This window comes from Passer montanus, unplaced genomic scaffold (genome assembly GCF_014805655.1).
Source record: "Passer montanus isolate IOZ18808 unplaced genomic scaffold, ASM1480565v1 scaffold105, whole genome shotgun sequence".
NCBI lineage: Eukaryota > Metazoa > Chordata > Aves > Passeriformes > Passeridae > Passer > Passer montanus.
In genome coordinates, this window is record NW_024357059.1 from 1,252,743 (window position 1) to 1,279,747 (window position 27,005).

General features: G+C 37.3%; 1 protein-coding gene across 1 annotated transcript in view; it reads right to left on the bottom strand.

The window, feature by feature from the left end:
- The window catches only part of TMC1 (transmembrane channel like 1), an 87,329-nt gene that overhangs the window by 14,489 nt on the left and 45,835 nt on the right, over window positions 1-27,005 (bottom strand). The window contains exons 7-12 of the mRNA XM_039719434.1: window positions 14,209-14,299; window positions 13,448-13,529; window positions 10,266-10,372; window positions 7,347-7,445; window positions 3,673-3,815; window positions 1,049-1,193 (exon numbers count right to left, since the gene is read on the bottom strand). Of these exons, the coding sequence (XP_039575368.1) occupies window positions 1,049-1,193; window positions 3,673-3,815; window positions 7,347-7,445; window positions 10,266-10,372; window positions 13,448-13,529; window positions 14,209-14,299 (667 nt within the window). The remainder of the gene's footprint in view (window positions 1-1,048; window positions 1,194-3,672; window positions 3,816-7,346; window positions 7,446-10,265; window positions 10,373-13,447; window positions 13,530-14,208; window positions 14,300-27,005) is intronic.

Here is a 27,005-nt window from a genome sequence, read left to right on the forward strand (position 1 = left end):
AGCTTTCAGCATCTGCTCTTAGCTGGCAGGCAGGAAGCTCTTACAGATTCAGTGCTTTCAATCAGTATTTCTCCCATAATTGCTTTCTTGGAATCTTCTCTTGATGACTTACACTTGAGGGCAGTTCTCTGTTATGCCTGCAGCTGAGGAGGTGGGCAGGGTGAAGGGGGTGTGGTGGCTGTGGACAGGGAAAGTGCAGCTGAGCAGAGATGCCGGTGCTCACAGTGTCACACTTGTCAGTGTGACTGTGAGACTGGCACCTTCCTCATTGTCTTACAGCAGTGCACCTATGTGTTCCCTGCACATTATTAAATTGAAAATTAAATCTTAATTTGCATGCTACACTAGTGTGTCCCAGCCACCCAACAGCACAAACATATTCTTTAACATTCAACATATAGAATATATCCCTCCACTGTTTTCACAGCCCTGCATCTTACGTCTTGCCCTAGATTCCTTACACAACTACTCTTGAAATCAATATACCTTATACACTGGAAAGAGGCCTAAGATATGCCTTGCATATTGGGCTATATTTTATAATTAATTTGAAAGTAAGACATTTTCTTGCTGTAAAACAAGTATAAACTCAAAATTCTGAGGTCAGTTCTTCTGATAAATAGCCCTATACAGATTATTCTATTATTTTGTCTTATGATATCTCTTCTCTGTAACAAGAGAAGTTGACAATGTGAGGTTCCGAAAAGGGGAGCGACGTTTTCAAAAAAGTTTTTCAGACAAATACCATAGAAACTGGAAGCCGTCAAAGATGAGAAAAAAGAAAATATTATTTTTACAATAGAATCAGTTCTCTAAAACTGGTACTGCCAGCAGAGAGAACACAAAAGATGCTAGTGTTATTTCTTTCACAATTAGAAAGAAAAAAAAATCTGATGGCAAGACACAGAGACCCAGAAGGTTGTACAGATGCCAATTTGAGTACAGGTTTCTCAGCCTCAGCACACCTTACTCTTGACCTTAATTCCACCTGATTCACACCAGTGTGGAAGTCAAACCTGTTGCCTCTCCTTAGTAAACTCTGTTTTACCTTAAAGCTTGTTGTGATGGAGGCAAACTTATTATCTGCTGTCTCAGGATTGCCAATCAGGTAGTCCCAGCTTGTGAACATTTTCCAGCTGAAATTAAAACTAGTGTCGTCCCCACCACCATCATCATTTGCATTCTTTGCCATTCTACAGAAAACACAAAGATACAGGAAGACCTTGTTAGCACTAGTTCTGCTTTGTGGGCATGACTTTTAAAGGGTTCCTAATTTCTAACTTTTTTCCTGAAAAAACTCTACATCATTCCTGCTGTCAGTTATGCTTTACTAAATCTTCATTTCTGAAACAAGTGAGCAATATGGAGATTTTCATATTTAGACACTTTATGAGCTCACAGCAAATACTTTGATGAGAATAATTAATGTATTCCATTAACCTCTCAGAGAAACACTGCTGGATAAGAAGCTTAATAGAAAAACGATGTTGAGAACATTTCTTAAATAGAAAGGTGCAGCACATCCTGAACTGCTATAGACTTTATTAGAGAGTTCAAAACAGAAAAAGAAGAAAAATCCAATAAGCAAAATATTCTAAAATAACAATAAACAAAATAAATGAATAAATCAAACAAAACATATAACAAAGATATAAGAAATAAAATAAAAATATAAAAATAAATATAGAATTATAAATCTAAGTATAAATATAAATATAAAATATAATAAGACAAGACAGAAGAAAAAGTGGTTTTAACATATAGAATAGCACTCATACAACAATCTTCGCTATCATCTTCTATGCATATACAAGAATATTTATTACAGTGTCCAGAAACATCACATTATTTCTTCAGAGAAGTATTTCTTCAGAGTAAACTTAATCTTGTTTTCAAAGTTCTCTGTTTTAAAGGGGTTTCATTCATGTAAAAACCATGGTATTACTTTGCCTACTTTGTCGCCTAATTCAAGAAGTCATTAAACACAAGGAAAGAGTGTGCTGATAAGACACAAATAACTTAGTCATCAGTACTTCTGGTCAGGAAAAAGTAACACTTATTTTAAATTTCAATAATCCAGCAGAACTATGTTATTAATATTAATGCATTCTATGTGCCACATTTTTAAAAGTCCAGTAAAATATATGCTCTGAAATCTATGATGAGAATAGTGAGTAAATACAGAAAACCTTTCTGAGATGCCAAAAATCAATACCAGGGTTGGTATTACCCATAAGAGTCAGACATCACAAAAGGTTTTTGGTAAAGTCTGCCCTGCTTCTGATTTATAAACTAAGACATTTCCTTCTCAAGAGTTTCTAATGAAATAATGAACATTGTGGTAAGAATATAATTTCTTTGCAATCAGAAATGTTTCAGTTTTATGTTATATGCTGCAAGATCTGAAGAGAGGAGGCCTACATCTAAATACTTCCCCTAAATAACATAGTAGTTCTTATAATCCTCACTATCTCTTTCACACAGACCTTTCTCACTTCTCAGTCAACAGCAGAAAAATGACAGTACCTCCTGATACATTGCTTTTAGTTTCTGTGCTCACTGTGCTTATTTCTGGAGAAACAGAAAAGAGTGGAAGACAGCAAGACGGTATTACCTAAATATTGGTCATCAGTGTCATATGGCTAGATGGAAAGTTAGCATACACAATGTAATTTTTTTCTTAAGGATATTCCTTTGTTTTGGGCTATGGGGTTTTCCTGCTATCAGGAATATTTTTTTGTCTGAGTTAGAGTCACTGAAATAAAATTGTCTGAGACTAAGACTTTTCTAATCTTGGTAGTTATTTTATCAAAAATATTTTAAAATCTATTTTTGAACTAAATCAATTGCTATTTTATTCTACTAGTTTATTTTCTCTCCAAAAATACATATATGTGACTGAAGACATTTTTTTTTCTCAAATGATTGTTGCCTTATGCAGGAAGCACATTTGAAAACAGAACATGAATTAATCTAGTGCTCATGCAAGTAGAAAATACTGGTTTCAGAACAAAACAATGGAAACACATAACTGCATTTTTCTCTATGTTTAAAAGTGACTTTGAGTCTTGAACTGCAAGTTTCTGATTTTTTTCTCTACAGGTTTTTTATAAAACCACTGCTAGAGGTGTACTATTGTGTTAGGTGGTCATCTTGCTTGAACCAAGGGTATTAAAGATTATATTAATCAACAGTTACTGTGGACTGTGAGCTACATGCAGAATTATTTGGCATATGCTTCTTCCTTGTGTTCTTCCTTCTTAAAGGAGTTTAACTCACATAAAGTACTACTGAAGGTAGAATTATGGAATTTCCTGGATTTTAGCTGAAAATCTACTGGATGCCACGTATTATGAAAAGATGGGCTGGCAGATCTCTTCCTCACTTAACACATTCATTTTTAATTTTGAAGTTCAGGAGAGAAGTGTTTTGTTACTTCTAAAGATTTATTCCCACTTTCACAACACTGTAACAACTGTAACAACTTCTGGCGCAGAAGAACACATAAACAAATACAGGTTGAATAAGTCTTACATAATTTTGACCTTGCACTTGATCTTGCATTGTCCTGTACTGAGAATTAGGGTATTTTTAAAAAAGACAGTCTCCAGTCAACAGTGGAATTACCTGCCCTTTTGAATGTACTATTTTCCAAAGCCAAGGAGAACTTACGTTCGAGTGACAATCATAAAGCTATAGCCAATAGACCCAACTCCAACAAGGAAATATGAAAGAGGCATCCTGAACTTGAGCCACCCAATTGTCCTCTGGTTATTGTAATAACCATAAAAGAGTACAGAATACTGTGCAAAGCCCTGAAAAGTCAGAAAAAAATTATAAGGTTACTTTTCTTAATAATGCATATAATCAGTAAATGTGTTAATAGCAATATATTAAAACATTCATTTCAGCAAATTCAAATTAGTTGCAAATATCACTGTAATAAAGCTCACAGGATAGAAAATGTGTACCTTTATTTTAAAAAGACATAGAATATTTCATAGCCACTTCAAAATCTTTTAAAACTGGTCATTAACAATCCCTCTATGATTAAGTGAGTCAAAACTTCTTCATAATCACACTTCTTGTAAAGAAAGAAGCACATTGTCTTGCAAAAATTCTTTTTCAGGTTACTTGCAGATAAAATCCCATATTTTTAACTTAATTTTCACATTTCTAAAATTTATTTGCCTGAATTTGATATGAAAATCTCACATGCCTTCTTTGTCTAATAACAATTGTCTGCTGTTCATTAGGTGATCATTCAGTATATACAACAACCAATAGGTAGGGGCATTTTATAGGCGATTATTCAGTGCATAGATATTTTGCACACTTAGACATAATTCCAAGGCTGTAAAAAATGCAAGATAAATTCACTGTCTTTTTCTGCAATTCAAAGTCTATCTTCTTTTCTAAATGTCTTAATATTAATTACCCTCTCTCCTACTGGTCAGACAGATGATTTTTCTAAATTTCAACAGTACCTTATTAACTGTAAGAAATTGTTGATGTCTACATGGATCAAATAGTTAAATCTGCCTGGTAATTCTCAAGTTAGTGCAAGAATTAATCTCCTAGAAGAAGGCCAAAGCCAGAGCCTTTACCAGGACAGCTCAGCACATGAGTAGCTGCATGCATAGCAGTAGCAAACCCCCAGCCAGATATAAGAATTTCAAGTGCAATACATAGTATTTCACCGTGTAGTTGGAGGATAAACCATGCATAATTTTGACAGTAATACAATAATGCAAAGGATTGGTGAATTAAAAAAACATTTGCTACCTTTGTGTTTTTCAGTTGCCCACTTTCCTTAAAATTAGTAACATCTTTCTTTTTGATGTTTTTCAAAACATGCACTTGATTTGTTGAAGTTTTTACTATATGTGAAATGAGTCACAGGCTTATTTGGAAAACCTAATTCACAATTCTAAGCTGAAAATCAAATATTAATATATGGCATACATAAATATTATTTTAAATATCTTGATCCACATATCTCATTTTTCTTCATCTCTGACTAGATTTGAGATATGTATTTCTGTATGAGGGATAAAAAAATGCTCATCTCTAGTAAGGCAAGTATTCTAATGGAGCACATTTCTTGATAAGTAAAACATCTACACCATTCAGGAAACATTCAAATTCAGTAGTATTTATATTGCATATTTTTGGTCACCTATAGCATCCTATAATTCCGTCATAGCCCAGGTTTCAATACAGCCTAATGAAGCTCTGGAAAGCTTTTTGGGTCCCCAAAATTATTAAAATGCCTTTTTAGTCTCTGTGTTCTGCAAGTCAGGGGTAATTCCTGCACTGTTTATCATTCAGTTTGTTGATACCACAGCACTTCACCATAAGATTAGAAATAACTTAATCTCTGTAGAAGTAGGTGTGCATGGAAGATGTCTTTCACTCCTTTCTGAGCCTAACATAAAAGATTACTGATTGAATGTGTTATTGCAATGAGACTTGAGAGTATAATATTTTATGACTGGATTATAATCTGAAAGCTATATGTTCAAATTGAATTCCAAGTAGAATATACCAAAATCCAAATATGCTTTCTTTTGCCATGTCAGTAATGTAAATCAAGCACAAAAGAAAGCAGAATGGGCATGTTGAGCTCATCTTTTCTTGTCTTAGAGAATAGTTAGGTATTATGATCCATTTATAAAGAGATGTCTCTGCCCAAAATAAGGTGACCATAAGAGACCACTTTGAATTCAACAGCACAGATTTTACTTCATGGTATGTGTGAGGGGGAGAGAGACACAGAGAGAGAGAGAGAGGAAGAAATGGAAGTGAGGGGGTGTAAGGGACAGAGAGGGAGAAAGAGAGATGGAGAGACAGAGAGAGAGAGGTTAAGTAGAAAGATAAAGATATCCCTATCACAACGTGGATTCATGAGGCATCCTGTCAGTCCTTTTTCACCCTGGGCTTCTCAGTGGAGGAGACATTCTTCTGTTGTATCACCTTTATACAGTCCAAGTTCCAGGTGTCCATGAGGTTTCCATGATTTGAGATGGCATGTGGATAAGCACTTGTTTCCTTTCTCACAGTTGGCCACAGTGGGAATTTTTGTCCAGATGCTAACCAAGCTTTCACCCTTGTTAGACCTGGAATTAACTACTGCAGCATCTGTGCTAATCTCAGGTTCCATTATCTTATGGGCACAGTGTTTCTTGCTGCATTTTTTAAGTTCTTATGTAGGGCTTGGAGTTCTTGGATTTTGTTGGAGTTTTATTTCAGATAAAGTACTGATTGCTGATGTGTGATCATTTATTTCTAAAGTACCTGGTAGCATACAAGTGTTGCTAGAAGATGAAAGGTATTATTTCCTGTGCTGTTTAAACAATAATGTCATTGTCTTCAGGCAATATTTGACAATCTGACATGCCTCAAGAAAAATTTTTTTCCCCTCAATCTTTCAGGGGATACATCTCTTTCATTGCCTTATTCTATGCTTATTAGGTTTGCATTTGTTCCCTTTGTCGACTGCTATATTGTTACTTATTGTACTTTCTTCTTCACACCTATCTGTTTCTGACAATTATTAAAAACTTTTCCTGTCTTTCCACCATGCCTTCATCCATCTTCTCTGGAACACATTTATTTTACAAGCTGTGTTCTGATCTTCTATATAAAGCTCTTCTGGCAAAATCTTCAAGCTGCTGTAGTTCCTTTTTTCTCCAATATTTCCCTGATATTTTTATTTCTCATTTTATAATTTCAGTATCATTATCTAAGTCCCCAGCCACATGTTTAGATATATTCTTACTGTCACTCAAATATACAACCTCTAATGAACTAGATGAAATGACATTTCATGAAGTAGTCATTGCAAAATGCTACATACATATATTTTTAGAAAGATCTTCCAACCCTTTTTTTATCCAAGGAGAATCCATCACTGGCACTGTATGTAATCAAAGAGATAAAATGTGTGGAGCTCACTATTATTTTTAATGTGCTTTCTTATCTTTTTTTTCCTAATTCATACTGCATTTTAAAATTCAGAATCTTAATCACATAAAAGCAGAAGACCAAATTCACACTTCAGAAATGGAAACCCAGTAGCCCAGAATGACAAACCAGCTTTGAGATATTTCCCCGTGTGTCTTTGGATTGCTACATGCAAGACATGCTTGTGAATATCAAGCTTCATTATGTGTTTTGTCTGAAAGATACATCTGTACAAAGAGCTTGTGAAAAAAATATGTAAATTAATTTTCTTGTGAATTATCTCCTGAAATACTTCATATTAAATAACTGAGCATTAAACAATGAAGTAATTGTGGATAAAAGGCATGTGGATATGCAATATTGCAAGATTATGCACTTACACTAAAATCCCAGAGTGTAGCGAAATTCATAGCAGTTGCTTCTTCAGCTCTTGGGACAGTTTTTCTAGGCAAAGAGCCATACGGCTTACCCATCAAAGCCTGAAACCAAAAAAATGAGAGTCATTTATATTTTAAAGCAAAATAGCAGCAAAGGAAATGGACAGTGAATTGTAATTACTTTGAGAGACTGGTTTTATGTTCCTAACTCCCTAATGAGAAAGACCTAATTCTACAATTCCTTTCACTGCTCCTCACGTTACTGATTGCAACTGTGCTTAGCATATGCATTCAGGGGTGTGTTCTAAATTTTAAGTTCCACTAGTATCAGTGGATTGCTAACTGTACCTCTTACATTCAAAGGCAACACAGAAGTGCATCCATATTTCTCTAATGAGTGGTGTTTGTCTTAAAAAAAAACAAAAATTTTTTTTTCCACTATGGATTTTATTGGGATATTTTAAATGAAACGTATGGGAAGATGCTAGGGAATCAGTTTTTGGTTTCTGACAATTTCCCTCCTGCTGGCAAGATGCTTGTTCAGGCACAGTACATCTCCTCATGGGGTCCTTTCCAGGCTCACCCTGAAAACCATTGGCTTGTTCTGTCTTGGCTTCTAAGAAAGATCACAGAATGACACAATATGCTGAGTTGAAATGGATCCACAAGGATTATCAGGTCCAACTCATGGCCCTGCAAAAGATCATCTCAAAGAGTCACATCATGTGCCTGAAAGCGTTGTCCAAAAACTTAATGAATGCTGTGAGACTTGGAGTTGTGACCATTTCTCTGGGGAGCCTGTTCCAGTGCCCAGCCATCTTCTGGGTGAAGAACCTTTTTCTGATATGTAACCTCAATCTCACCTGACACAACTTCAGGCCATTCTCAAGGGCCCTGTCACTGTCACCACAGAGAAGAGATCAGTGCTGCCCCTCCTCTTCCCCTCATGAGGAAGTGGTAGATTGTGATGATGTCTCTCCTCAATCTCATTTTCTTTAGGCTGAGCAGACCAAGCTACCTCAGCTTCTTCTCATACAGCTTCACCTGTAGGCCCTTCATGATCCTTTGTATACTCTCACAATATTAACAGCTTGATGTCTCTTTTATATTGTGGCACTTAAATCTGCCCCAGCACTTGAGGTGAGATTGCCACAGAGCAGATGGGATCAGGACAAGCCCCTCCCTTGCCCAGCTGGTGATGCTGTCTCTGATGTTCCCCAGGACATGCTTGGCCCTCCTGGCTGCCAGGGCACTGCTGGCTCATGTCCAGCTTGCCACTGATGAGGACCCCCAGGTCCCATTCCATGGTGCTGCTTTCCAGCATCTCATTCCCCAGTCTGTGTGTACAGCCAGGGTTGCCCTATCCCAGCGCAGAATCTGGCACTTTCCCCTGTTGAACTTCATGTGGTTGGTCATTGCTCATTCCTCTAATTTGCTGAGATCTCCCTGCAGGGCCTTCAAGGGAGTCAACAAGTCCTCTCAGTTTTGTGAAGTTCCTCTCAGTCTGTGAAGTTGCTTAGTATCCCTTCCACTCCTGAGTTAATTTATGGACATATTGAAGAGCACAGGACCAAAAATGGAGCCCTGTGGAACCCCACTGGTGACAGATCACCAGTCTGATGTCACCCTATTAACTAGCACCATTTGTGCCAAACCCCTGAGCCAGTTGCTCGCTCACCTCATGATGTTTTTATGCAACTGTGTGCTGCACATTTTGTCCAGAAGTATACTGGGCGAGACAGTACTGAAAGCTTTTCTGAAATCCAAAAAGAGTGCATACACTGGCGTCCTTAGATCAACTGGTTGGGTTACTTTGTCATAAAAGGATCAGAGTTTGAAGAGCAGGACTTTCCTCTTATGAAGCCATGCTGGCAGCAAATAGCCACATTGTTCTTCAGGTGTTTTTCAATATCTCTCATAAAAAACTTCCCCTTAACTTTACCAGGCACTGAAGTGAGACTGACAGGCTGTAGTTTCCAGGGTTTTCCTTCTTGCCCTTCTTGAAAATCGGAACACTTGTCAGCAACCAGTCAGCTGGGACATTTCCTAACTCCCAAAACCACTCAAAAATCATTGAGAGAAGTTTTTGCAATGACATCAGATCATGAATGCCATCAAACCCTATAGATTTGTACAGATCTAGCTGGAGAGATCATGCTACTGAAATGCTGGACTGGGAAGTTTTTGGAAATTCCTAGTTCTTTCTTATCTGCTTACTACAAAACAAGATTAGATATTGAAGTCAGGGAGATGGCACATTAATTTTACTTCCATAAAAACCCTGCTTTTAGAAGAGGAATATGATGGTTCAAAGAAACCCAGGAACTATTACATTTCATAGAAGTAATGTATGTCTGAGTCCAATATCTGCTCTAAGTACCACTCTTAACATAGCTGTTACACAGTGCGAAATATGAGAGGTCTCCCATGACTTAACATCTGTTATGTCTTATCAGCATGTGAGTGTTACATCTGAAAAGATCTCCTGAGCCTCATAAGAATGCATCTTTCCATTGCAATGCATATTGAGTCCAAATAGTCCCCCTGGCATTTTCTTAGTCTCAGTTCCTCTACTTTGTTATGCGCAGAACCACAAAAAACGAACAAACAAACAAACAAACTCCACTCCCCCAGACAACAAGAAAACCCCCACATCTACATCATCCCAGACTTAAAAAAACACTTCAAAAGACAACCCTAAAAATATTTTACATTTTTCTGTCCTGTTTAATTCAAGACATCTCTCTGCAGAGACAACTGTCCATAGAGGAAACCCATTTTTACAGGCTTAGTACAGTCTAACACTTGCAAATGGAGCATAAAGAGACTGAAAACCTGTTTAAACCTGCAGTCTTATGAAATCTCACTGCAAAGACAGAAATCCATATGGCAATCCTCAAAGATAATTTAAAAGATTCCTACCTCAGGCACCATTACAAGACCAAAGGTCAATCCAAAGAGAATCATATTTATTCCATACATCCAACGCAAGAATATGAAATAAGATGCTACTGATGAGCCAAAGTGACCTGTGAAAACATGAGATGTGATAAAAAGGCAGATAAGCTGGTCCTTTGAAGTTATTTTATCTAAGGATGCACAAAAGTTATTAAAAATAAGTAAAATCAGGAGAGGCTCTTACACATTTGATTGATTCTAATTTTAATTAATTTAAAATTCTAATTAAGTCCAAATTTCATTTTTTTTCTAAATTACTGTAATTCTAATAAATTTTTTGCATATTGCATACTAGTATGTCATGAGCTGGCTGAAAAAACAAGAACAAAAATATAAATGTATTAGTTAAAAAGAGTTTCTAGGATCGTATAAAACCTGTGATGCTTGCTATTATTAAGTAATCTCTAGAAGTATGTTTCAATTATGTTTTTATTTTTTTCTGTCTAAAGTGGATTTTAAGCATTCTTGACATGCTAAATCAGAACCAGCCCAGTTTTAACAGGAAGCAGCACAGAATTAGCCAGCGGGGAAAGTCTTTCCATGATAAAACACTTGTCAGTGCTGGTATAAGAGTTCTGACCAGATTTTTTTCTCAAGAGATGAAAAACATTATCTGCAAGTGTTTGTACTCTTTCTTTCCCTCACTCTTCTGTTTACATGCTCCCTCTGTAGCCAGGTGTGCAGGCAGTCCCATCTCTAGGTGAAGGTGAGTCACTCCAGATCCTGACCCAGACCTGTGCACAGATTAGAGGCTGCAGGGGAAGCACTGAGAACCAGGAGCCTGCTTTGACCCATGCTCTGCAAGTCAGGCCAAGCAAAAATAAAAGCTCAGATTCAACCCCAGCTTGCTTCAGCACAGTTCTGCTGACTACAGGAGAGCAGTCAGTTATAAAAGTACTAGGTTTCCGTTCCATTACCATTCATTTGCAGGGGAAAAAAATGACCTTTCAATAGGTTTTTCGTACACAGTCTAGTTTGGCAGCCTGGAGCACAATAATAGCAAATGAAAAGTAAATCTCTCTGTTGAGAGACTTATTTATGCCATTATTTCCAAACTCTTTTGCAGACACGTAACACATTCTTTCAGTCTGTAATATGAAGTTAATATATCTTGTATTATTTGGGATGCATATATTCCTATTTAACTGTGACAGCTCAGTCAGTAAAAAATTTAATACACTTAAATTGGTATAATCCAAAACATTAAAAAAAAAAAAACAACTAAGAGACATTTATCACAGGTATGCAAAGGGAGGAACAAGCCATTCTGTCAAGTATTTCAGCATTTTGAATCTGCTTTATTCGTGGTTCAGAATTAAACCATCATTTTGAAATTTTGTGTGAAGTGACCAATCTTAGCAGTGACCGACATACTGGGAAGTCTGGGGAGAGGTATAAATCAAGAAACTCTGAGTTAGTCTATCTGGCTGTGAGATGCAGAGCACCCAATTATAACCAAACTACAGGCCTTGGGGGGATATTACAAAAATACAGAGCAGGAAATTACGAATATTTCTGATTTTAGGTAACTTTTATAGACCTCTTCATGCCCCATATTAGCACGTATTAGGATTTGTGCTCAAATCCTAATATCCCCATTGTATTGGGAATACCTTCTTTTCATGCACTGAGTTATAGTTCTTGTATAAATTATCCTGATGAAACCTCTCCTATGCATCCATCTGGAATTGGAATGCATTGGAATGCATTGGAACTACTAGCATCAGTATAGTTATTGCAAGCCAATGCACAGACTGCTCATGTGCTTTATTCTTTTTCACCAATCAGGCAAGAACAGACCCCTCTGGTGAGTAAAAAGCTTAACTTTATATGAGAACAATTTAGCCATGACTGCCCTCAGCTGCATTTTCAGAGTGGGCAGGTGCAAAGAGGGGCCTGCAACAGGAAACACAGAAAAAGTCACAAATGGACTGCACTAGCTGTGAACAAAACTAGTCCAAGTTTCACCAGTATTTTGAATCTACTCTGAGGTACAACATGTTCTGGGTATTGATGAAATAGTTCTAAGTAGACTTTAGTCATTGTTTCCTGCATCCACAGCCTCACCACACAAGACATTGGCATGAAGACTGGTGTGCATTTTATAAATTTCATCAGTGGCATAGGAGTCACCCTGTCCCACAGGGTGTGTGATTCCCATGTGTAAAGTCCATTTGCACAGATAATACTGAATATCTGTTCTGTAAAGAAAAGAATAATTTATATTTTCTCAACATAAATATTTCATATATTAGTCAACTTCTCTTTTAAATATGAATGCCCCAGCATCAGATTCACCTATTGTCCACATGGGGGTACAGCACAGTAGAGCTTGATGTTCTTTGTTCTGAAACCACTCTCCCTGTGCTAGAAGGGACTCACATCTTGAAGAAGAGAGCCTACCTGAAGCCCAGTGTTACAAGCTTTCACTTGATCTTTCTAAATAGCTGGAGGACTGGAAGAGTCAGACTCAACTGAGAAAGGCTCTTTATGTTGTAGTGGGAAGCATTTGTTGAAAAGGGAATCTAAGTGGCAGACCTTCATTCAGGTAACAATGCTCTTAAGTCAAATTACCTTCAAATAAAGGGCAGTTTAAGTTTGTCACTGGAACTTCAGCACAAAACTGAATTGTGACAGACTCCTACTCTCAAATACACCCATAGTACTAACTACACTGCCTCATTTATATATGGGGCATCCAAGACCAATACTGCTCTCTCTGTGTTTTATTATGTGGCTGACAATGAGAGAAAGACAACTTACATGAAGCTCAAGATAATGAAAAAAGTGGCTGAAATAATTCAAATAATTGCAATATAGCCTATATAGTATAATCTGTATAAAATAAATACAGACAAAATAAAGTGAAGGTGAATAAAGTGAATGGCTAAATCCCAATTCCACTTTTCTGGGATTAATTTCAACACTGGGTCTTTTACTGCTACCTGTATAGTGACAATTTTTATCTGTAAAGTGATACCCTCTGAAGAACATTTTCAACTAGTTATATTATCAAGGTCAACAAATACTAATGAAAAGATACTCATTGATTTTAAACTATGCATTGAATACAGATGCATATACAAAAAATTTATCATTTGCAGACATCAGAAATATTATGCTAGAACCTATTCTTACGTACTTACTTTCAATCTCCTTAATTTTCATTTCCCAGGGTATGCAGGCTGTCTTAAAATTTTCAAAATCTCTTTGAAATTTCATCCATTTCTGGAGAGAGTCACAGAAAAAAAAAAAAAAAAGAAAAAAAAAACACACCATCACCTCATGCCCAGATGCGCAGTTCTTCCTTGAGTTAATGTAACCCCTTAATCATCCACAAAATCCATTGGCAGAGTCCACAAAGTAATTGTTTGTGAAGAGCCAACTCTTTTTGTTTATTTTAATGTCTTCTACTGCATTTGTGTGAAGTTCCTCTTTCTATCACAAGAAGAATTATTAGCTAATCATTTCTTTTCATGCCTTTTTTCTTTTTTCTTTTTCTTTTTTTTTCTTTCTCATTTTTCTTGTCTCTTTCTCTTTCTCTTTCTCTTTCTCTTTCTCTTTCTCTTTCTCTTTCGTCTTTTACAGAGGGCTGTCTCAAGGGGAAAAGTGAACTTTGGATTCAGTCCACACAAATGCCCAACCGACACCAAGACAAATTAATTTCGACAAGATACTGAACTCTTGCAAGCTCCTGTAAAACAGCTGATTTTTGTTTTGATGACAAGTTTCAAAAATCAAACCATAAGCTTTTATTAAAAATATTTTCATGCAAGAACAGTGAAAATAAAAGCTTAAAATCCATAGAAAGACAAAGAACACACTGTGGAAGATGAGTACCCATGGCAATAATCTCCAGAAAGCTTCCCAATAGCTTTACAGGAAGATAGTGAAGCAATCCATTTACCTTGGTCATCATCACTTTGTATGCATAGAATTTTTTTCCTTTTCCTTTTCCAAGAGCACCTTCAAACTTCTCAACAAAAAGTTGTGCTTCCCTGCAAAACGAAGGGAAAAAGAGAGATATAGACTGTGTTCTAGTCAATTTTATATTGTCTCTATATAATAATGTAATTTTTTTACTCCTAATAGAGCTTTCTAAAATCTCGTTACCTTAGTATGTTTGAAAGGGAAAGCTCAGAGTTTTTGCATTTTGCAGAAGACTATATATATAATGTATATGTAATGTAAAAATACAAGCAACTACATTCACCTGATCTAATACAAACATATTTGAAGCTCTCAGATTTGCCTATGTCCAGTCAAGGTTACTAAATTAGTTCAATCACAGTAGGCCAGTAAACTGACTTTTGCAGTTCAGCTACTACCCATTTATGTGATGCACAAACAGTTATTCTTGTTATTCCGACAGGCATTCCAACAGAAGAAAGAAAAATCTTCATGGGATACTGCTGGGTCTTGGTGGTGATCACCTTTCTTGCTTTCAGTAATCCTCCACTTTTTCCTACTATTCTAATTTCTTCCTTGCTCTCTTCTTTGATACTGGATAAAAGTGAATCATCATTTTAAATGCCAATATTTGATCTCTTTTGTGTCGTAGTCGTGCTCTGGATACATTTGAACATCTCCCCTCTGTGTTCTCAACTTAGGATGCATTCCCAGGTTGGGAGAGATATTTGTACACTACAGCTTTGGTTCCCTTTGCCCACCCTTCTCAATATTATATTTAATTTAGCCCTTCTGAATTTTTGCATACATCTTCTCTAGCTGTACCATTTCCAGAGTACTTTCTTTGAAATGCAGCTTCACTAGTCCCCAAAAGGCTAAAATTTTTCCTATAGAGATATATAAGTTAAATAATATAAAGATGAAAGGAAGAATTTGAAACTATTTTTAAAATGCATAAAGTCCATGGATTAAAACAATAAAGAGATGAGATCATGTGCATTCTAATGTTTCCTCCGTTTAATCAAATTTTCATGTATGACTTTCCACTATGTCTCTCCTGAGAAAATGTGCTCTAAAGTCTAAATATCCTAAACCACTGGAAAATAGACTAAGGATTCTTAATTCTAAGTGTAAATTGTTTTGTTGTTATGCTGTATAAATTCAAAGCACTCTATATTATTTTTATAATTATTATTATATTGTATCGCACAAAGCACCTGGGAGAAAGTAGACTATTGGGAAAATACTAATTATGATGAATATTGATGTTGATGTACTTTTCTTTTTTTTCCAGAACTGTTACAGACAAGTTCACTGAGTAAAATTAATTGTCATACTTATATTTTTTGCTCATATATTTTATATGGAAGGAAAAACATAGTGTTAAACAGCAAAATCTGGCAGTATAGCAGGGTAGTTGAGATAAAAGAGAATTAAAATTACATGAGAATATGGCCATTAGCCATGACATAACTTTTCTCATTTAATGGTTAAAAATCTCAACATCTATAAAAGTAACTGTATTTTTAGTAACTGCAAATGCTTAGGGTAATCTTCAGTCTGAAGATCTATCAAAGCCTTTCACAGCTTAGACACCCACTGCAACAGTTGCTTTAGCTTGCAGTACCAAGGATCCAAATAAGTGTCCCTCATTGCAAAATTGAGTTATTGAATTTAATTTTCAGTCATTGAAAGTTTTCCTTATTTGAGAGTCCTCTAAGCACTCTCCCCTTCCCTTTGGTGCTTTCACCCAAACCCAGCTGATGAAACACCACGGCCAATGCAAGTTCACCTGACCTTCTCAGGACTTCTGCATGCCTTTTTCTCAACACTTGAAATTATGAATGTTAGTCTAATGACTTTTTTTCCTCTCTACAGCACAAGTAAAACAAAGATTCAGATTAGAAAAGATAAAAAATAGCCAGCCACCCCCACAGCCACAGAGCCTACCTATTCATTGCATCAAATGTGTTTCCTGAGGATCAAGTCAGTCATTATTGCATCAAGTCTAGATCACATTTGTATACTGGATTTTTAAGCCTGATCTTTCTGTATTTAGCTAGCACTGACACTGATTGCGGATTCTTTATTTTCCAAGCCACTCTGAGTCCTCCAGAGATTTACAACACACTGCTCACACATAATTTTTTCATTTTGATTCTCAAAAAAATCTACAATTAAATTTCATCCCTTCAAAGTAAGTCAAAGAGAACAGATTAGTTCAGGCTTAAAGGCAACCCTGTGTCCAAGGGTTGCCTTTAAACCCAAGCCTCAGGATCCAAAATCTTACTGCTCTTTCAACAGATATAAGGGTATCCTGACAGCAGATGGCAGCTTCCCCCTAAATTCAGCAGAGAGTGCTGGAATGGTGCCACAAAAGCAGGAAGACTCAATAAACTGCATACCTATCAATCTCCCAGGTTAGCATACTATATTCTACTGTCACTTCTATCACTGGTTAAATCAGGCTTATTCATGAAAATTTTCTGAAATCAAAACCTACAGACTAGAAAACTTGTGGTTTCAGTCACTAATTATCTTATGCTGCAGAATATGAAATTTTTAAATTTCAAGTTGGGGTTTTTTTCAGAGTGAAGCAATAAGTTAGAAATTTAAGAACAAAATGTGAAAACAGCGATAAATACATTTAAAAATCCTTGATAGCATATATGAATATTTTTCACAACTATAGGTGAAACTCTCAAGCTCTCCACTAACTTCTTCTGATAAAATAAAATTAAGCTGAAACAGGAAGTAAATTTCCACTATCAAATCCCTAAAAATATTTCTCTTAAACCCATTTTTGACTTGTTTTAAATTAATTCTCTAAGGTTTTCTACTAAAACTAGTTTTTCTTATCCTCATCTTCCTCCTGGACCCCTATCAAGCAATCTCTCAAGTGTTATCAGTATTTAAGCCTTTTCTCCATGACAAACCAAAAAATTACTTTTTGAAGGTGGTGATCTGGTCCTACAGATCATATGCTGCTGACGATCCTGAATGCTTCCCTGGATTCTGCTTTGCCAGTGGCTGAAGTTTCCTCTGTCTTTGCACCCCATCATTCCTAAATGTTTTATAACCTAATTTTCACTGATTTTCATTTCCCTGGAAATTTCATTTCATTTCCATTTCTTTGGTTTTCCTGCATTGGACTAAGTTCATTATTGCATCAAGAACAACTATTTCTTACTGAGTGGTTACAAGTGTAGTCAACTGAGTAGCGATAGAAAGACTGGACCAAAAAAACTGTTGGATCCACATGTGCACAATATTTATGAAGATATTGTCATGTTTCATCATAGAAGCATGAAGCAACTCCTTTCACTTTCTTAATAGATTGCTTTCCCATACTAACAAGTTTGTTGTATAAATGCTAAGTCCAAATGGTGGACTTGCAGTATCATTTTCATTTTCATTTACACCAAATTTTACTCTGGTCTAATAACAACACACTTTAATTTTTTTTTTCTATTAATAGAATTGCTGGCATTAATACATTAACCATTAATGCACACTGACCATGACAAGAAGATGTTTCAAACATGCATTAAAAATGGTGGCAAAAATGTTTCCAATTCTTCTGAAGTAATGGCCAAAATCATCTCATAGTTAATAAAAGAGTAGCAGATGCTATATGGCCAAAAGAGTAGTGGTGAATAAAGTTAAATCCATCTGTCATCCAGTTGCAGTGGTGTTCCCCAGGGCTCAGTACTGTGGACAGTCCTGCTCTATTGATGATCTGGAGGAGAGGATCAAAGGCACTAGCAGTCAGATTGTGTCCTCAAAGGAGGTTGCAGTGAAGAGGGAATCTGTCTCTTCTTCCAGGTACAAGCGACAGGACAAGAAACAGTCTTAAATTGTTCCAGGGAAGGCTTAGATTGGATAATACAAAAAATTTCTTCACCAAAAGGATGTCAAGCATCAGAGCAGGCTGCCCAGGGAAGTGGAGGTTTTGAAAAACTGGGTAAATGTCATGATGAGGGACTTGGACTAGGGATGGACTTGACAGTGCTGTTTTAATGGTTGGACTCTGATCATAAGTTCTTTTCCAATCTAAATTGTCTTGTATTATTCTTATGAAATTGCAAAATTATTTTTTAAAAAAGAAAATAAATTACTTTGTGAAAGAATAGTGGAAGTATTCTTTCACTATTGGAATAAAAGAAATCAAGTTACCTTTGATGTTCCAAAGGCATATCTTACATTTTGGTAGTTTTACCAATATCATTCTAAATAATATTTTCATTTTGCTTATGAATACTGGAGCCATCAAACATGTGTTCATTGTCTCCTCAGCTTTTCTTCCCCCACCAGCTCTGCAGCTGATTATTCCACTAATTAATTACTCCACTGAGTACTTACTCCTGACTTCTGTTTGTAAGTTACTTAAGCCTCCTGGCCTTAAAAGTTCAGCATCAACTTGGCACCATTCAGTCAGGGACCAGGTTTGCCATGTCCATTCCATGTCTGTGACACATGCTCTTGTTAAATATAGTTTAACAGATTACTTAATTAAGGTTTTTATCTTGATGTATAAACTATCTAAATTAAATACCTCTATTTGTACATCCCTATGGATTTCTGTCAAATTTTGTCCTCTCCTCCATTTCTTTTGTACTATAAATAACAGGAAGAATGGGCAAGTCTTAGAAATACTTTTAAAAACACAACAAAATCCAAAAGTACATATATACATATTCATGCCCACTTGGAAGTATTACGATTTCACAAACATGAGGATGTGTCAAAAACAACGCAGACCAACAAAACCAAGCTTTGTAATCACTGGTATCATGTGTTAGAGGTAAATTATCTCTATCACAAGATAGGCCAAAGTGTCCCCCACTAGCTAACTGTGAATTTAAAGATGCTTTAGAGAAAGCTTATTAATTGAATTACAGATGCAAGAACGAATAAATTATTCAGGGGCCAGGCATTATTGTCCAGAGAAACCTGAGTTAATTATTCATACAAGGTGTGGAGTTACAGCTTCCAGAGTGCTAGGTGTACAGTACCTCAGGCACTTCTGTACTGCAGAGGGGATGTGTTACAGCTCTTAGAGCTTGTTACTAATGAATAGGATTTGAGTGGATTGATCATATTTTTCAGTAATAGTTCAGGAAGGTTTCAGACTCTAAGAACTAAAAGCTCAATAAAAAGAAATGTTGATCATTCAGGGCTTTTGTAAGTCTTAGAAGATTGGTTGAAAACAGATTTCAAAACAGATATTGTCGGGCACAGCTCACTTGAAAAGCAGTTCAACAATAATAGTGGGCAAATTATATTGTTATTTAATACCCAGTTGGCCTCCAAGACAGCCAGTCTGGCCTCCAGGACTGTCAGGATATCCACAGTAAGAGAGATTAAATACTGATTGACGGGAGTACAAAGAGTGCAACAAAAGATGAGAAATTTCCACTATCTCACATAAGAGCCTTATATATCTTTGGGTTTATATGCTTATAAAATTTCTTATTTCCAATTCATTTGTCTTGATGGGCAGTCTGAGTACTGTAATAAAATGAATTATGCTAGAAAAATACTAAAAAATCACCATAATGATAACCCGTCCTTAGCATGTTATCTGCTATGATGGAGTGACCACATCAGTGGAAAAGGGAAGCATATCAACCTGTTGGAGCTAGTACAAAGGAAAGCCACCAAGTCACTCTTAGAGTAACTTGGTTAGAAGGATGGATCCAGCCTCCTATGAGGAAAGCCTGAAAGAACTGGGTTTGCATAGCCTGGAAAAGAAAACATTTCAAGGTGACCTAATTACAGACCTCTAGTACCTGAAGGGGACCTGCAAAAAAAGGGAGGGACTTCTTATGAGAGATTGTAGTGGCAAATCATGGGGGAAAGTCTTCCCACTGAGATAGAATAAGTTTGTATTAGTTATTAGGAAGAAATTCTTTACTATGAAGGTGGTGAAGTGCTGTCACAGGTTGTCTAGAGAAGTTGTGGATGCCCTGTTCCTGGAATGTTAGTGGCCAGACTGGATGAGGCTATGATCAACCTGGTCTAGGGAAAGGTGTCCCTTCCAATGACAGGTGGGTTGGAATAAATTTAATTTTAAGGGCCCTTCCAACTAAAACTATTCTATGACTCTAAGTGAAGACCAGATTCTGTACTGCTCTGATTTTTCTACGGGAAAAAAAATAGTTCTCAATGCTTTCTTTATGATCTGTGTTTAATTGGAAGTCCTTCAAAAAGCCTAAACTTGATGTTTTACTCTCTTTTTTTACACTACTTGTTATTTCACTTGTTTTGATAGTGTACTAACCGTCTTGTGCGGTAACTTTAGAGAACACAGTTGGCACATCTCTGGGTTCTTGAGCTAGGTTCTCTAATTATATGTTACCATAATAAGCATTGCTGTTGGATACAAACTGCTCAGTTACTAATGGAATTTGTGCTTTTATAGCACAGAATTTTGTCTATTTAAAGTGCTATGAGCACTAATAAGAGAAGTGAGATGAGTATACCAGAGGCAAACACAGTAGTACAGCATTTAAACCCTTCACTTTTCTTAATATGAGTGCAAAATGCAGGCAGAAAAATTGCACAAGCAAGAATGCCATTATCAAAATCCAATCCTCAGGCTTAAACTGTGATAGCTTTCCCTGAAGGTTTTCCAGTTTGCAACAGCTGAAACTCTGGCCCATTCATTGTTGGTTTGGGGGTTTTTTGTACCTTCTTCTAATCCAAAAATCACAGGATCATAGAATGGTCAAGGTTGGGAGAGACCTTTAAGAGACCTCATGCGCAACCATCAATCCAGCATTACCACTGTAACCCCAAAAACACTAAACAACATCACCAAACACCAGATCCAGATGCCTCTTGAACACCAGGGATGGTGGCTCCACCCCCTCCCCGGGCAACGGGCAACCAATTCCAGTGCCTGACCACCTTAACAGTGACAATTATTTTCTAGTGACTAATGTGACTCTCCCTTGTTTCAGCCTGAGGCCATTTCCTCTTGTCCTCTCACTGCAGGCACTGTAGTGGATACGGCCCCGGCTCACCTCAGCCTCCTTACAGGGAGCTGCAAGAAGCAGTGAGGTCCCCCTGAGCCTCCTCTTCTTGAGACTGAACAAGGCCAGCTCCCACATCTGTCCCTCATGAGAGATGTTCTTAATTCTTTTCAGGAGGCTCACTGCCCTTCACTGGACAGGCTCCAGCCCCTCAATGTCCCTTTTAAAGTGAGGGGCCCAGAACTGAGCAGAACTTGAGGTGAGGCCTCCCCAGTGCCCGGTACAGGGGCACGATCACTGCCCTTGTCCTGCTGGCCACACTGCTCTAGACACAGGCCAGGATGCCATTGGCCTTCTTGGCCACCTGGGCACACTGCTGGCTCATGCTCAATCAGCACCGCCCAAGTTCCTTCCTGAAGAACAGCTCTTGAGCGGCCTCACCCCTCACTGGGCTGCTGCAGCCCCAGTGCAAGGCACAGCACTTGGCCTTGTTGAACCTCCTGCAGTTGTCCTCAGGCCACTGATTGAGCCTGTCCCTCTGCAGAGCCTTCCTGCCCTCAAGCAGACCAACACTCCCACTCAACTTGATATCATCTGCAAATTTAATGAGAGTGCAGTCAATTCCCATGCCCAGATCATCAATAAAATGTTAGACAATCCTGACCCCAAAACACAGCTTTGGGGAGCACTACTAGTGACTGGCCATCAGCTAGATTTAGCTCCACTCACCACCACTCTCGGGGCTCAGAAAAATAGCTAGTTTTTCCCTAGTGCACCCATTCAAGCCAGTTTTTCTAGAAGAATGCTTTGGGAGACTGTATCAAATGCTTAATTGAAGTCTAGATAGATGACATCCACAGGCTTCCCTTCATATACTAAGCCGGTCACTTTGTCATAGAAGGTGATCAATTTGGCCAGCCACATCCTGCATTTCATCAATCTGTGTCATCTGGGCTTGACCTTCTGATTGTCCTGCATAAAGGCACTCAGGATAACATTTTCTGTAAATTGCCCGGAACTGAGGTTAGGCTGACAGGCCTGTAGCTCCCCAGATCATCCTTCTGAGTCTTCTTGTAGATGGGTGTTACATGTGCTAATTTCTAGTCAGCAGAAACTTCTCCAGTTACCCAGGACTCCTGGTAGGTGATTGAATATGTTTTGATTCTTCCACCAGTTCTCTTATTCCTTTGGGGTGGAACCCACCAGGACACACAGACTTGTGGACGTCTAATTGGGGTACCAGGACACTAACCATCTCCCCTCGATTGTGGGGGTGCCACTCATTTCCCCATCACCAACTTCCTTCTCAAGGAGCTGGCTATCATAAGGAAAACTGGTCTTGATATTGATGACTGAGACAAAGAAGGCTTTAAGTACCTCTGCTTTTCTCTCATTTCCTGTCACTACACTACCCTTCACATTCAACAAGCAATGGAGACGCTCTTTGACCTTCCATTTACTTCAAAAGTATTTATAGAAAAATTTTATTGTCTTTAAAAGTAGAGGCCAGTCAGATTCTAATAAGGCTTTGGCTGTTCTAATCTCCCTACATGAACTTGTGACATCCTGGTAGACTTCCCAAATTACCTGTCCCTCCTTCCAGAAAAAATAGATTCTCTTTTTTTCCTAGGATCAGGCCTAATATTAACCAGGCTGGCCTTTTTCCCTAATGATTTATCTTCCTGCATATGGGGACAGCTTGTTCCTGAGTATTTAATAATTTCCTTTTAGCATATGCATTGTTCCTGGACTCCTTTGCCCTTCAGGACTCACTCCCTATGGTCTCTGTCAATCAGCCAATCAATCAGTTTACTCCTCTCTCTAAATTTCAGTCTTGCAAGTAATAATTAATGATCATTTTCACCTGGTGGTTCTTCAGGTAACTTTGTGCTGACCTGAGTAGGCAGTGTCAAGAAGAAATGTCACAAGTTCTCACCTCCCACAAAAAAGGCAGAGAAACACTACTCACAAACCATGTAAACCAGTAGAATGAAAATTACTAGAACAAGAAAACTCTTCTGAAGGAGAATATTTGTCTTTGAAACGACAAAAAGTCTGAACTCTAGTCACACTCATATACTCAGCAACACAGACCAGCGTGTCTCTAGCCCACAGCCTAACAAGTCTATTGCTTAGGGCCTAGAAGGAGGGGGATGCTGTTGTAACATCTTTTCACCCCTCACCATGTCTTCTTCCTCTCTTTTTTCACATCTCCAGACCTGTGAAGATCTGACAATGATGTCTCAAGGTGAGCTTAGAGTCTGACAGTATCAATACAACTCAACTTCAAACTGCAGAGGGACACTGTATCAGAGCAGTATCCTCATCAAGTCACAGCTCTTCAGAGAATAATCATGGGCTCTTTGAAATGCATATTTTTAGACACAGGGATGTAAATTAGAAGTTAGAGTTGATCTAAATTACCAGCATAGTTCTATTAAGAATGCCATTTCTGCAATGAGCTCTCAGCCATTTTTTGACAGAAGGCATCTTCTGTAGAGTAACTAGTTCTACATCTGTGTTCTAAAATGATTCTTCATTCATGCATTTTCCAAAGAATGAAGGAAAACATTTACTATTTTACAAAGCAATCACTAGAGTTAAGTGTAAATCATCTTATTTTTCCCACCCTATACGGTTTAAGCCATGAAAAAAATTCCTTTGAAAATGCTTAATTTTTTTTTAATTATTTAAAATGTCTTGATTTTTAAAAAACACATTTCATTGGAAATTAAATCTTTCCTGCAAAAATGTTTGTTTTGACAACACTTCTTTTAAAAAAGAAATATTAAAAATGAAAAGTCCTAATTGATATTAATATTCACTGTTCAAAATAATATTAAAAAGTATTTTTGTTCTTGTTTTGTCATGTATTACTGGATAGCACTTTTTTTTCCATTCTTGGCAATAAAGATGTTAATACAGAACAAACATGGAAATAGGAGTTGGCTTATATAATTACATAACATTTATCATAAGGCTGAGAAGAAGCCTCCAATGAAGTATCTCTCATTGTGAAAGCTGGAAGACAAAGAATAGGGCAGTTTGCTCTTCTACCTGTAAGGAGATAGTTTGGTTTTTTCACCACAAATCCCGCCATATTCTAAATCCTTTACAAGGGAAAGAAGCAGATGGCAGGAGGAAATACTTACTACTAACAACAGTTCACTAAGAGTTTCAAGAGCCAGAAATGCTAACACAAGGTTATTCAAAAGTCACATTATTGATTTAAAAGTTTAAGGCACTTACAGCCAGCATGTGTCCATTTTTCTTATGTACAAGAACAATGCCAGCAATGCCAATCTATTCGACTAATGATTATGTTATAAATGTTAAATTACTTGCTAAAATACAGTACATAGATACCTTAAAGTAGGCTGATACTGTTGTAACTATAATCATAATAGAGTGCCCATTTATAGGATAAAATTTTTACTTCAAGTAACACAAAAACTCCAGGTCTTGTCTTGCAATTCAGTTGAACTTAGGCTCCAAAGGAACAATTACAAAAGCAAGGCTTTAGAAAACACACTCTATAACTAGTTTGGTATGTATGTCCTGGGATCAGAAAATAATTAAGGTTTATGCTGTAAAGAACATTATAGATCACTTATTTCCAGATCCTCTGCCATGAGTAGAGCACCTCTTACTAGGCCAGGTTGAGCAGAGCTCCATGCAGCTTGTCCTTGGACACTTCCAGAATGGGGCATCCACAGCTTCTCTGGGCAACTTCATCCAGTGTCCCTCTACCTTCACTACAGAGAATATCTTCCCTATATATAGTCTGAATTTAAATTCTCTAAGTTTTTATTATAATTTTTCTTTAAAATGTTATTATTTAGTGTCTAAAATTACCACGTCTTCTTGTAAAATCTGCTCCCATCTCTCTTAAAAACCCCCTTTAAGCATGGAAAGGCTTAAAGCTTCCTCCAGGGCCTTCTCTTCTCCAGGCTGAACAACACAACTCATAGCCTGTGTCCATAGGAGAGCTGTTCCAGTCTCCTGACTGTTTATGTGGCCCTCTTCTGGACCTGCTCAAGCCTTTCCTTTACTGAGGACCCCACATTCCAGGTGGCATCTCACTAAAGTGGTTTAGAGGAGTGGAATCCTTTCCTGACCCTACTGGCCATGCTGCTTTGGGTTTGGTTTGCTGGGCTGCAAACCCACATTGTAGGCTTTCCTTTGACTTTCCATCCACCAGCACCCCCAAGTTCTCCAGAGGGCTGTCCAAGCAGACACTGACACCAGCTCCCTAGGTGTGACCATTCAGGCAATTTCTTAACAAACTTACACTCCACCCATTTAATCTGTATCTTTAAAATTTGGAAAGAATGATTTTGTGGGGTACTCTGTCAAAGACCTTATAGAAGTCCATCTAAAGGACATCCACAGCCCTTCGTTTGTCCACTGATGTAGTAACTTCATCACAGAAAGTTTGTTCAGGCAATTCTTTCCCTGGTGAGGAGATGCTTATTGTCTCAAATCACCTCCCCATCTTCCAAGAGCCTTAGCAGAGTTTCTAGGAGGATTTTTCTGTGAATTATTGTATTAATAGACTGAGTGCATCTGTTTCCTCCAATATCAGTGCTCCCAACTGGAAGTGTAGCAGAAAAAGTAAATTCTGCGCCACCTTTCCTTAGAGATTTTCCAAGGCCCAGAAGTCTCTTGATCATCCTTGAGCTACGTGTTGCACCATCATCACCACCCGCATGGAAAAGCAATAACAGAAAATAGTCTAAGGTACATAAGTCATGAAGTTTCCTTGGAATTGCTAGGAATTATGGGACAGAATAATGGCTAAAAATAGAAGATTTCTCCATAGGAAAACTACAAACAAATGTTAAGTTTATGTACATGGGGATCTTTCAGCTGTAGACTACCCGTAACCTAATCTGCTCATTTATATTTTGTGAAAAGTTCTCTTACCTTCACAATTCTTCTACTCTGCATCTCCTAGATATTTGATCCCTTTTATGAACTTTGATTCTATTCATTGCATCGTTGCAAGTTTGTCCTTCCAAAATTACCTTACCTTCTGAAAAGACAAATCTATAGACTTTCCACCCATATTTCATATCTATGTTTTCTGTTCATACTAAAAACTCTCTGCAGGACAGGCCATCCTTTCTCTGCTAGATATTTTTTGTTGGTATCTTGCTATTGCTACAGCAAGTTAGTTAACTAAAACAGGGAAGCATAGCAGTTGTGCCAAAAGAATAAAGTTCTCTCTATTTCCCCGAAGTTCGTGTACTTGGGGGAAATTTAAATATAAAGAAATACTTAATTTTTTGGCTTCCAAGTAAATATATATAAAAATACCATTTTCTATGTGGCATAAATAAAATTGCATGAAAGTACAAGCTGTGCTTCCAAAGAGTTTGCTTTTCTACAAACTATTTTTTTCCTTTCTTTAAAGTCAAATTAGGGAGAAAAATCCTCTCCTTTCTCTCTAGCAATTTTGAGGTAATCCTGCAATTTCATCATTTTTCTGAGAAATATTAATGAGATATTAATCTCACTAATGGGAGAATTCATCAACATCAACCTAACTGAAGAAAAGGAAAAGATTTTGTGCTGGGTTGTAATTAAAATTCTGAGAACAAAAATATATTAGCTTTCCATGTTAGCTTTTCCATATTTGATTTCAGCTCTACTGGGACAAGAAAGCAGTGATCCGCAACACCATTTACCACCACTTATGGTGACCATACCTCCTAGGAAAGAGAGATTAGAGGTGGTCTGAAGTTAATTTTATGAGAGCAGAACTAAAGTGGGAATTCAGAAAAACAGTGCAAAGCATGACCACAGATATTCATTA